Below are 12927 nucleotides of genomic sequence, written 5' to 3'. Positions count from 1 at the left end.
TATTTCTATGGTTATTTTGAGTCTGTGCTGTCAAGACTGGACTCCCTCACCATCAGCTTTCAATACTGATTTGACATACACAAGCTTTTTAAAATAAAGGTCTACTGCAATATAGGAACCTTGGATATGCGCAAAATGTTTAAAAAGAAAAACTTGCACTTTTTACTATCAATGTAATATTATTGTCAAAACAAAATAAAACAAAGCAGAACAGCTTTTTGGTTTTGCTTATACCTTTAGTTTGAAATCAATGATCTTGAACTAGGCATAACTTAATTATATCCCTAGACTGCAAGTAGACTACTTCCCCATTACTATGTTTCCACAGACATGGAAGGATAATGAGAGTATATATTCTTGCATTTATTCTGACTGACTTAAGGGGAGTTGGCAGATGCTTCTAAGAAGTAGCATCATATTATCTATTCAGTGTTATTGTGGACATACATTTGCTATTAACATTTCTTGTGAAACATCAAGTTTTCTCTAACAAATTAACAATCTTCCCTACTGCATGAATATATACAAAAAGGAAAAAAATGATTATTCTTTGAAGATCCAAATTCTGTGAAAATCATTACCTTATTTTCTGTGGAACTGAAAGATAGTTTCTTACTCCAATCAAAGTTTCCTAATTTTTTGTAGATTAATGGATTTCATGTGTTCATAATATACGTTTTATTTATTTTCTATTCAGACTGAAATGGTAAATAATTTTGGAGTGTTTGATTACTGCTAGAAACAATGTTTTGCTTTGCTTTTTCTGTTACAAATGAATGACACCATTTACTATGCAATAGCTAACAATGGCTCATTTAATATATGTGTTAAAAAACAAGAGATGTTAGGACTGTAAAAACTGTACCAATTACTTTTAGAATAGAACACATGGAATTGTTTTATTGAATTTTGAACTTTAATTTGAACTAAGGGAAGGGGAAGAAAGATCATTTGAATTTCTATATTGTTTCAAGATTTTTTTTGCTAAGTCATAATAGATAATTTTAAAGATTTTAAAAAATTAACATGTAATTCATTAGTCATTTTATTCTAAGACAAAAATGTGATGGCATTTCTTTTTACCTTTTATAAATATTTTATTTTAGGGCAAAAAAATACCAGTGATTAAAAAATTTCAAAGTAATTTTTCAATTTTTTTATTTTTAATTATTAGGGATACATACTAGTTGTGCATATTGATAGGATGCATGTGATATTTTGTTACAAGCATACAGTGAACAATGACCAAATCAAAGTAATTGAGATGACCACTGGCTCAAGCATTTATCATTTTTTGTGTGTTTGGAACATTCCAATTCTACTCTTTTAGTTATTTTGAAATATACAATACACTGTTGTGGTTAGTACTAATGCTGGCCATGCTCCTATATGAAGGTTTCCTTAATTATCTAGACTTCAACAACCTGGAGTGGAGTGGAAGGCAGGCACTGACTTAAAGGAGGCCTCAGCTCAAAAGCACCATTAGGGGAAGGAGCTAGCCCAAGGCTTCAGTGTTATTCTCTACAGACAAGTGATAAGAAGGGAAAACTGACAAAGTCCATTGATGTACAACTTGAAACAAAACTAAAATTTGAACTCAAATTTAATTAGTGCCAAATGTTTCTTTCGTACAGGATCTCTAATCAGATCATAGGGAATCGATGCTAGAAGTGCTTCAAGATAAATACGGAGGCACTGATTTTCTTTCTTTCGAGCTTTGAAGACCACCATGTGGGAACATCTGTCTCTTTTGCTTGGTTGGGTTTTTGTGCATGGAGGTGATGCTGCTGCAGGGGTCTCAGCAATTTTGAGATTCTGAATCTCTGTGACTGGGATGGTCAGTGTAGTGAAACTGAATCTCAGACATCAAGAAAAACAAAACACAAGAACAACAACAAAAAGAAACACCCCAGAACAAGAAAACACTAACTGGGATGGAAGTTGGTAAGTTTAATTTTTCAAAAGGTAGTTGTTTCTTGTTCAATTTTTCTTTCTGAAAATATTCTAAGTGCTGAAAGAGGAGTGCTTTACTCCCAAAACTTTGACAGTGTATAAAAAATCCTATGTACATAATTGTGGTTCTAGTCTTGAGGTGGAGGGTGTTCACGACCAAAGGAGAATTCTGATCATATTTACGCTTTGTAGCCTTTTAAGCTAGGAAGTGACCAGTTGTATAGAAAATTAGTGCCAATATATATTTGGAAAAAGCCTTGACATTTTCTAAACTCCTCAACTGGATTGTCCAAGAGGCATTTCCTTACAAGGGTAGCTTTTACCATTTTTATCATTAGCAAATTTTATACTCAAACCCATCCATTTGGGGTTTGATAGTTTCTATTCCATAATTTAGCCTGTTGGGTTTAAAAATACAGCTGGCCCCCCTGCCATGCTGGTTATTTCATTAAGAGGAAAATGTTGGAGTATTGGCATTGCCTATAATCCTTCCTAAAATTCTCTGTTAATTACTAACGTAAACAGTGTGTGGGTGACTGTTCCTAATGTGGTCTATCAGGATGTTTGCGACAATATTGGCAGAATAAAGTGACACTGGTGAGATAAAATTCACAAGGATAAGATCTCCTTCTCTAAAAATCTACAAAGTTTATTGTGTACTTTCTTTCATAATAACAAATACCAGACATTCCGCTTTCCAAACAAACTAGTAAAGAAAATATATTCAAATAATTAAACTTAGAATAAAGGCACAGGGTCTTACCTACCCTTAGGTTCATCATTTTACCAGCTTCACCATCAGTTCTCTTGTTATCAGTAAAATAAAATAATTATGTCTGCTTTGACAAATCAAAGTATTTTTTTAAGTAAGAAAACTAAATGGATACAAAATATAGTCATCTACTTCCTAATAAATGAGAAAAGTAAGATTTCTGAGATTTTGAACCATTAGACAAAAATACTTATTTTTTTCCATGAAATTAATCTGCATCCTAGAAATCCACATCATACATGTAAGTATACAAAGATACTTATACTTAGAAGTTATGTATCACTTATTTGCATATGTGCATATGTGTCTGTATGTTTACATGTATGCTAACACTAGTGGCATACTATTTTCAAAGCTGTCATTTGAAAGAGTTTGAATTCATGTGATAATGACCAAAAATATTCAATTATTTCTCACAAAAAATTGTGATACAACAGATGAAAAAAATCTAGAATATGACACGTATGTTGTAGCTTCTTCATTTATCACTGACATTTTATACTGTATTAAGCTATCATATATGTATCTGAGAACATCACATCAGAATTATATTTTCCTTTATATACACTAATGTATAACAATTTAGATACCTGTTACATACTTTGCAAATTACTTTTGCGAAGTAACTCCACTCTGCAGAAGAAAATTCCACTTCAATATATGTGGAAGCCTTTGCTGCTTATATTAATTTATGCTTTTCCACGTCTATGACTTCCATTGAAAAATTACACTGCACACATTTATAACTGTAGTATTTTTTTAGTGCCATAGCAGGGCAATGCTATTGGAAGAAATAACTGCTTGTGAAGTCACTTGAAGGACTGCTTTCTTTAGAACCAAACTTGGAAAGTAATTCAGAATCCTATCTCCTTAGGCAAAGATGATCTATTTGAATTCCTTAGAAAGGTGAAAGGCCATGCATTATGACAAATTTTGCAGAAACTAATTTGTGAAAAAGGAGTACATTTTTGTGACCCTAATTTCTAAAATACCTACACAGAATTAATTCCCACTGTCTGGAAGGTTTTAACAGATGAAACTAGTAACAGGTTTTTTTTTATAAGAGATTCTAATAAAAAGACAAATATTTATGATTTGGAAAGAGAAGGAAGATAAAAAGATGAATATCTAAACAAAGTTGGAAATGTATAATTATAGTGTATATCAGAAACACATATAAAAGGTATCACCTATAACAGAAACACTCAAGAGTATAGCCTGTATCCAGGCTTTGGTTGACTTCACAGGTTATCATTATAGAACTAAAAAAAAAAAAAAAAAAAAACCTACTATTACCACGAAACAAATAAAAAGTCAGTATTACTAATTCAAGAGATAATATTAGAATATTATCTTTAATAAGATGTTTACACTTGTAAAGGATTGCAATAAATCTTTCATATAACATTGAGATTCTGAATTTTTTAATTAAGTAAATTCAAATCTCCAGTAGTACATTAATATGTAGTAGTAAAATATAGAGAGTTGTTTAGATTATCAGTGGTAAAGGGCTGGGATCAAAGTGGATCTAAATAATGCAATATCAATAATCTTAAGTGAAAAGGTTCTGGAATTCAAGTATTATGAGATACTTAACTCACCTTTCTAACTCACAGCAATATAGTTTCCTCCTTTTATAATAACTCTTTCTTCTTTTTTTATTACTTCGAAATATATCTTTTTTTCTTTTTTTGTTGAAGTATTCCTGTAGACTTGTATTCTTTGCCAAGCATTACTTCCTCAATACACTAATGAGTGCAAGAAACAGCTCCAAATGTTTATTTTCAGACTGATAGTACTAACAGTTATGGTGGGTGCTAGCATTTTTTGCAAAGACCCCAAGTCTTTTTGAGCCAAAACACAAACATATATTTATGTGCTGAAATCAGCCTGGATGCGTGAAAAAAATAAACGTATTTATTTATTTTTACTGATGAATAACTGACGTACATAGTTTCAGGGGACATGTGATAATTTAATGCATTCATATGATTTGTAAAGATCAGATCTGTGTACCTGAGATATCTATCACCTTAAATATTTGTCTTTATGCCAGAAACATTCAAATTATTCTCGTCTAGCTACTTGGAAACATACAATAATAGGTTATTGCAGACCACGGTCACTCTACTGATCTATTTAACACCATGTATTTTTATCCATTAATCAACTTCTCCTCATTCTCCCTTCCCCCATATGCTTCCTGGCCTCTGGTAACCAACAATCTAGTCTCTTTCTATCTCCCATGTGATCCACGTTAAAAAAACATATTTTGCTTTTAGCGTTCGGTAATACTCATTACAAATAAATATAATTGACATAACTTCTTACTACGCAAGTGATAAAAATCAATGTCTAACTTTACAGAAACCATTATCAATTAAGGGATGTTTTCATATTAACAAATATTAGGGTAACAGTTATTTCCCAGCTACTTGGGAAATAACATTTCTCTTAAACATAAACTAATCATATCAACATATGTTGACAAGATTCAAAATATGTTACATACAATGAGTTCCTAATTATATTTAGTAAAATTCTTAATAATAAAGAAACAATGAGTCAGTTAAATCTTGTGGTTGGGAGAAAGAAATAGTACTCAGGGAGGAAAATTTAATGTTTTTAGCATAATCTGACCTCTGCCAGGGAATGAAAAATAAAATCTGAATATTATACAAGGATATACTTAATTATATAATAAGCCAAAGTTACTATATTGCAGCATGAAGATCCACTTTCATTTTTACACTTGAAAAATGAAAGGCAGTCAAAATTCTTTGAGACCCAATCTCCCAATAGCCCAGAAATCTTTAAAATCATTGTAATGAGAGAGAAACTGAGGCAAAAAGGTAAGTTATTTATTTTCAAGTCTGTTAAAACACTGCAACTTTTCTTCCCCTGGAGTCCAGCGCTATCCAATTAATCCATAACAGAATATATGTTTATAGTATGTTTAGTTCTTTTTCACTTGGATTTAAGCTATTTCCAAGATAATTACTTCAGTGCTTCTATCTTCTATTGTCTAATAATATTCAGAAACTTGTCTTTTTTTCTTCTTCATACTTCTTCTACATATTTTCTGTATTATATGTATTATCTCAAGTTCTATAGACAGACTAGAGAGTATAAAATTATTTACAAAAGCTGGAGAAGGGAAATAACTATGATGATCATTTACCATAAATGAAGAAAACGATTCTTATGTTTGATAAATCAAATGTGAAACATGACAAATTCCAAGGTGAATCTTTCATACTAACTCTCCCCTATTTAAGTCCTTTTTAGCTTTATTTTGTTGAGTTTATTTGGCAATGTATATATTAATGGCTAAAGGCACTGGAGTTACCCCTAACACTGCCAAATGAAAAAGATCACAGAAAATTTAAGAGTGCAAGGAGACAGCTGTTCAAAAGTTCTCAAAACATTGTCTCTACATGATTGACTCATTTTTAAAGAAAATTGAAATCAATGATACATTAAAATGAAAATTTTTTTCCAGTATACATATAAATTTAGCTCCTGCAACATTTTTGTGTTTTGAATATCATGATAGGACTGCTCTTCGCCACCTCTGATCAAAAAAGTGCTATTAAAATTTTCAAAATAAGGTGACCTAAGTTTCTACTGTTTTAATAATTGTATTTTTTAATTTGAAGCAGGTTGTATAATTTTATGAAAGAATAAAATGCATGAGCATAGGACAGAAATTGATTTCAATAATTTTCAGGTTACAGTGGCTCTGTGATGTCGCTTTGTTTTAGAAGCAAGGATCACTATATAACATAGAGATAGTCTTCTCTTCAAAAATAACTTACTCATAGAAAAGTTCTAAATGATTTTAAAGCAAAAAGAATGAGTATTACGCAATGTAAATATAATGAAAACAAAAATAAATAATTTTCAGCCAATAAGTAGAAATGAAAAAAATTATATCTGTTAAAGCATCCCATTTTCCCACTTTTTCATCTAATAGCCTCTTTAACTCTTAAAGTTATTAAGAATCCGAAAGACTGTCACTTTGAGTTATATCTACCAATATTTATCATATTAGAAATTAAATCTGAGAAATTGTTAGAAACGTAACATTGCTACTGCCTTGATCCCTGCTAAGGTGCCAGCAGGTTCATCTACCAGTGAGATTCTGTACCACCAGTGCCTTTGTCAATACAATGAAAGAAATAAATGTCAGTATTATCATGAAAATATCTTTGACCTGTGGACCCTCTGCAAGGGATTCCAAATTTCCGTGAACCATGCTTTGCCTATGGCTGCAATAAGGGCTAATTATACCCCGTGAACAAAGGAGAGCCAACAAAACTCCCTATAGCTTTCATTCTAAGCTGTCATGAAATCTGAACCATTTACAAAAATTTTTAATCCAGAACAAGCCATATGTAACATATAATTTCTTTAAAAATTAAATTAATAGCAAGGAGTACTTGCAAGCCATTTAGTAGACATTACTAAAATATATTCTCAGAAATGAAAGGGACAAAAATATTAAAACAGGAAAGTATTAATAAGTGACCTCCACAGAAGAAATTTCTTATTTGTCTATATTCTCTACATTGGAACTTTAGAAATAGAATTATCTTCCTTCTTTTTAAACAAACATGCACATGAGACTTAAGCAATTATGTAAGTAATCCTTAAGCAATTTACTATATAGTGGAAGTTCTATGCCTATCTGTTATTTTTATTAAAGAGAATATGGATTCCTTGGAAAAGTTCCCAATATGAGGAATTATTTCTCATCTGTTAAAACTTGTAAGAGAAATACAAGACAATGTAATAATCTGTCAAAGGAGCAAAGGTGAATATTTGAATGGAAAAACGCACATACATACATGCAGTTATTGCAGAATACCCACTAGGCTATGAACATGCAAAAACTGTTACTGGCATTTCTTCTTCCACTACTATTAATAGAGTTCTTACCTTCCCCAGGAATGAATACAACAGAAGCTATAAAATCCCCTGCAGTGCTACTGATGTAAACTGAAAAATAACTTTTCAGAAAGGTGAGAAACAATTTCTCTCTCTCTCTCTTTTTTTGTATGTTCCTGTGACAATATGCGAAAATGTATTATTTCTAAAATACTGCTACAAGGCCAAAGCAAAACTTAGGTCTCTCGTTTAAATAGAAAAAAATATTCCTACCTTGTTCATTTAATGTCTCTACTTGATAGAAAGCTCTAAAGAATGAATTTTTTAAAATGTCTAGAAATCTTTGATTCAAAATGCAACATATTTATGTCTGTGACTCCAGAAATAAATGCCGATATTTCTTTTATACTGCTCCCACTGAAAAGCCCGCTAAATTTAACTTGATTTCAGATACTCAATTTTTAGCTTAAAAAAATACCTCAAGATAAACATATAGACAGAAAGTAGATTAATCACTGCATCAGGTGGGTAAGGAGATAGAGATGAACAATAATTGACATGCAGAATCTCATTTCAGTGATGGAAATATTTTAAAATTGATTTATTGTGATGTTTGCATCGCTTGGTAAATTTGCTAAAAAAAGACTGTATATTTGAAATGAGTGAATTATACAGTATATTAAAATGCCTCAGTAAATTTATACAAAGAAAAATGCACTGAATGAGAAAAGCCAGACACAGAAAGTACACACCATATGAAACTATTCATTTAAATTATAAAATGGGCAAAACTAACTTAGGGTGTTAGAAGTCAGGATAGGGGTAATCTTTGGGGGAGGGGATATGGCACAAGGGGGTGATTCTGCAGTGCCATTAATGTTTTGTGTCTTCATCAGTGCTAGTTATACGGATGAACTTGATTCGCAAAAATTCAGTGAGCTGTACACATATAAGTGGAATTTTCTGCATATTAGGCCTCAATAAAAAGTTATATGTACATAAACACATATGTGTACACATGCCTGTTCACAAATGCTTTTTAAATTTGAAAAAGTAGGCAATTACGTGTAACGTAAGGCTGTTATATTATGAATTATAAAATGTGTCACAAAAAGCTGTCATATGGATGCCATCATACATGATATTCAAATCTCCCACTTTCATATGGAATTTATGTCCAATTTATAAGAATGCCAATGGAAGAGGGGAAGAGGTTTTACTTTTTTTCTTTTTTGACAAGAATATAGCATCAAGCTAGTATATCATCTGGCAACATCTAGGTTTCTTAAAAGCATGTCTGTCTCCCCTACAGGAAGGGTTCTGAAGGGGGCAAGGGTTTGGCACCAAGCAGCGGGACATTAGGAAGAGGACTCAGAGAAACTAAATTGTGCTGTATTCACAGAAGAACACCAATATGCTTGTGAACCATGACAGAAAACAATGGGTGAAGCATTACTGGAAGGAAGCTGTCCCCTTGTGTTCCTCTTTGGTGTTCTCCCACTTACATATCTAGTATAATTTTGGTTTATTCTGTTTCTGCTAATTCTGCCATCTTTCGAGAACCAACTCTAATATTTCCTTGCTGATGAAATATTCTCTAATACCATCCAGCTGGAAGGCTTTCCTCCTTTGATCTCCACAATAAATGTAAATGAGATAAAAAATAGAATGTAGAGCAAATGTATTTTTTAATGTGTTAAACAATATATGGTTTTATAGGCAGGAACCATGCCCAACTTATTTATCCATCAAAACCCAGGGTAATGGTTATAACGAACTGTACATTATGGACCTAGGAGTGTTGGTTGAGTTAATAACAGAATTATATCTATTAAAAGGTGAATTTAACATAAAACTTAAGCTGAATTCTAAATGTAAAATATGTGAAGTTATTCAGTTGGTAACAGTCATTTTTACATTTAGATTTAAAAATTGTATGTAATACTTTTTAAAAATGCTCTGAAACATATAAGCATAAAAGAGAAAGAAACAGAAACCACTAAGATAATTGAATTAAGAAAACTTTTAACTGGCATGACAAAATTATCATATTCTTTTGTTTATATATCAAAAACAAGTTTTTTGGTAGAATCAACAGAAAGTCTGCCTTCTAGAAACCTACAATTTACTTTAGATAAGGCAGTTGTGTGATCATATAGGTTCGCTAATGTTTAGATGCCATTAAGAAGGATATAGATGATAATGAGTAACATTGTATGTTCTGAGAAGGTTAAATGTATTCCAACATTTTAACAAGTCCTCTACTAGGATAATGAAATGGAGGTAAAACATGGAATATTCCAGGGGGTTGGACAGAAGGGTGTGAGAACACACTTGATTTGAGAACAGTCAGTGCAAACTGAAAGGCAATGAAGAAAGTGGCTTCTCTACAGCAGATACCAGACTGGATTGTTCTACTGCTACTGGAGAAAAATGTGGAAATACACAGTCATGTCCATTTCAATTCAAGTTCCAAATTTTTCACACATAACTCACATGTAAGTATACAGTTTAATTTATGCATTTGTTCAATGTGTATTTAAACATCTGCATGAATAACTTTCCTTGTTTTTTCTTATCTGTGATATCCATCTAATGTATGAGGCCGCAGCAAGTTACAAAGACTTTTTAACAAGGTTATGCAAGAGAACACAGTAATAATAACAACCAGTTTGCACTCGGTAATAATCCTCCCATAAATCATGCTTCAAAATGTTTAGACCCTGGTATCTCTTTCTAGAAATTTAAGTGAAAGCAAATACATCAAGGTACTTTTTAGAAAAGATGCTTTCTATTATGAGTTTAGTTCTAATGCATTAATCTATTTAAACTGTCCATATCATTCTTAGTATGATATGTCCATATCATAATTAGTGATTATTAGCACTATTTACCAGGCTGTAGTTGGCATGACAGTGTAACTAAGTTCATTATAAAGCAGCTCAAGTGGCCATGGCCATCCCATCTCTTGGGAGCTTACTGGACAAGTGTAAAAGTAGTACATTTAATAGTTCAAGTGCAAGAGAGAAACTTGCTTCCAAGGAGAATTAATCAAAGTTATTTTAGCTGACAACTCTTACTGGAGGAACCATGAGGGGGGCTCACACAAATGATTTACTAAGGGTGAGTAAAATATTTTTATTTTGCAGATTAGTCATTTTATGTACGCATCCCATGTAATTCAGCGGCTCCAAAGGATCCCTTATAACTATTTTTTTGCAATAATTATAAGACTAACAGCTTATTTTGGGAGCCACTAATAATATCAATGAAAAGACTAAAACAATTCCATTGAAAATTACAAAGAGATCAAAGAGCTAGTGAAGTTAATGCTTCTATTATATTTTAAATGAAAACCTAATCACAGAGCAGCAGAATTTCCTCCTCAACGTACACCCCAAACAGATGCTAAGGAATCAGACATTTGGTTACATGACTGAAACAAATGAAAATAACAATTTAGTCACAGTAACCATTCCATACTACTTACGGAAAATCACTCCTGAAAGACTATTACAACACCTACATGCAATGAAATGATTAGAATTCTTTTAGGCATAACATGGTATTTAGGTATAGCTGGAGGTATGTCAAACATATGACAATGACAAAGACACAGGAGAAAAACAAAATGCAACCAGACTTTTATCAAAGGGAATCCCTAATCTTAAAATCTTATTTCTCATTAGCCCTCACCTTGGCATGAGCCATCATTACAGTAACAAATAAAAATCCTCAGATTTGCCCAGAGACCAATATCCTTCAACTATACCCCAGATGCTATGATCATCAAAAACCCGGCATACTGTAATTTGTATTGATAATTTATTCAACAGCCATTTATAAAAATAAGATATTGACTCTATGAATTTATTAATCACACACAAAAATACCAGAATTTTAAGTATCAAGAAGACAAAAGGTTAAAATAAGGAAGGCTTTCTTAAGTAGAAGAAAGATAATCCTTAAAATCTATTGTTTTTGCTTTCAGGCTAGAATTTCCTTAGTTTTACATAAACTACAGTTTTCCCTATATTTTAAAGACTCCTTAAAAAATAGAAGGAAAAGAATAAGCTGAAGGCTTATAGTAAATGAATGGCGTCACCACTGATTTCTGAAAAAGCATGGTAATAGTAAACAAATATTTAAGAAATATGTAATATTTAGCTAACTTATCAATAAATTTTAGTAAAATTTAAATCTATACTATGTATGCATCCCTAATAACCACTCTGTAGAATAAAAAATATTTTTTCTTATCCATTTATATTATATGGTACCTTAATTTATATTATGCTAATATTTTAGCTGGCTTAAATGTATTAATTTCATACACTAGATTGCAAAATATTTTTTTTTCATTATTTTCCAAGCCCAAATAATCCTTAATCAATAGGCTTACTATATTTTGATTAATGACTATAAAATTGCCTCTTAATTTAATTTTCATTTATTTTTTTCCTACACTGTTAGGAAATAATTGTTGGCAGTAAAAGAAATTTCCTGCAATTTTTGGAGAAAATTATGCTTTTCAAAACTGTGAAAAATGCAATTAGTCTTTCATGTAACGAACTCAGTTTAAGTGAGCACTATCAAAATAACTGCACTCACATTAGATCATGAAGTTTAATAAATAATAAATTTTAATATTTTCCAAATGCTATTTGCAATTTCTAATACTAGCATTTTGATGGTATGAGGAATAGACGGATATTGAAAAAGTATTTCAAATTATCCTAAAATGCACAGCACTGTTTACGTTCTTACCTACGTTCAGTATGTCACACAGATGCATGTTGAAGGTTTATATTACGTGTGCAAAGAAAAGAATATTAGAAGTGTCATACCTTTGAGACATAATCTTATAGGCATCTGGCAGATAACATCGGATATTCTCCATCTGAGCGGGGTCCGAGTCACAAATTTTGTCATCAGTCCTCCCATAGTTGGCACTTTCAATCATGATGACGTCTGTCCCTGGACAGCGGAGCTCTATGGGGTAGCTCTCACAGGAGAGCTCTCTGCGGACCACGGCCATCGGAATGGGGGCACGGCTGAAAGCTGCCAGGAGGGGGAGGAAGAAACAGAAACCATCTTCTTACTATGTACAAAGGAAAATTACATGTGTTTGCTTTTACAGTGTTAGGGGTAAACTAATACCAAGAAATAAACAGTTAAAAGGTATAATTTTAATTAAATTAGAATATTTCTCACTTTAGAAATTTTACAGGGTTTTCTTAATCAATAATTATTTCTTAAAAACTTTAACTCTCACATTTTCTTCTTATCATTGAAAAAAAGTACCCTGGATT

At 31.8% G+C, this 12927-nt stretch overlaps 1 protein-coding gene across 3 annotated transcripts in view; it reads right to left on the bottom strand.

The window, feature by feature from the left end:
- ADGRL3 (adhesion G protein-coupled receptor L3) overlaps positions 1–12683 on the bottom strand; it is a 352909-nt gene extending 340226 nt beyond the window's left edge. For all 3 annotated transcript variants that reach the window (XM_045531770.1, XM_045531771.1, XM_045531773.1), the window contains exon 1: positions 12463–12683. In XM_045531770.1, coding sequence (XP_045387726.1) covers positions 12463–12653 — 191 coding nt within the window. In that variant the 5' untranslated portion in view covers positions 12654–12683. The remainder of the gene's footprint in view (positions 1–12462) is intronic.
- Between the last annotated feature and the right edge of the window lie 244 nt (positions 12684–12927).

This window comes from Lemur catta, chromosome 19 (assembly GCF_020740605.2).
Source record: "Lemur catta isolate mLemCat1 chromosome 19, mLemCat1.pri, whole genome shotgun sequence".
In the NCBI taxonomy this organism is placed as follows: domain Eukaryota; kingdom Metazoa; phylum Chordata; class Mammalia; order Primates; family Lemuridae; genus Lemur; species Lemur catta.
The sequence above is the reverse complement of the archived record's forward strand: the minus strand, read 5'-3'. Positions and strand labels throughout refer to the sequence as shown.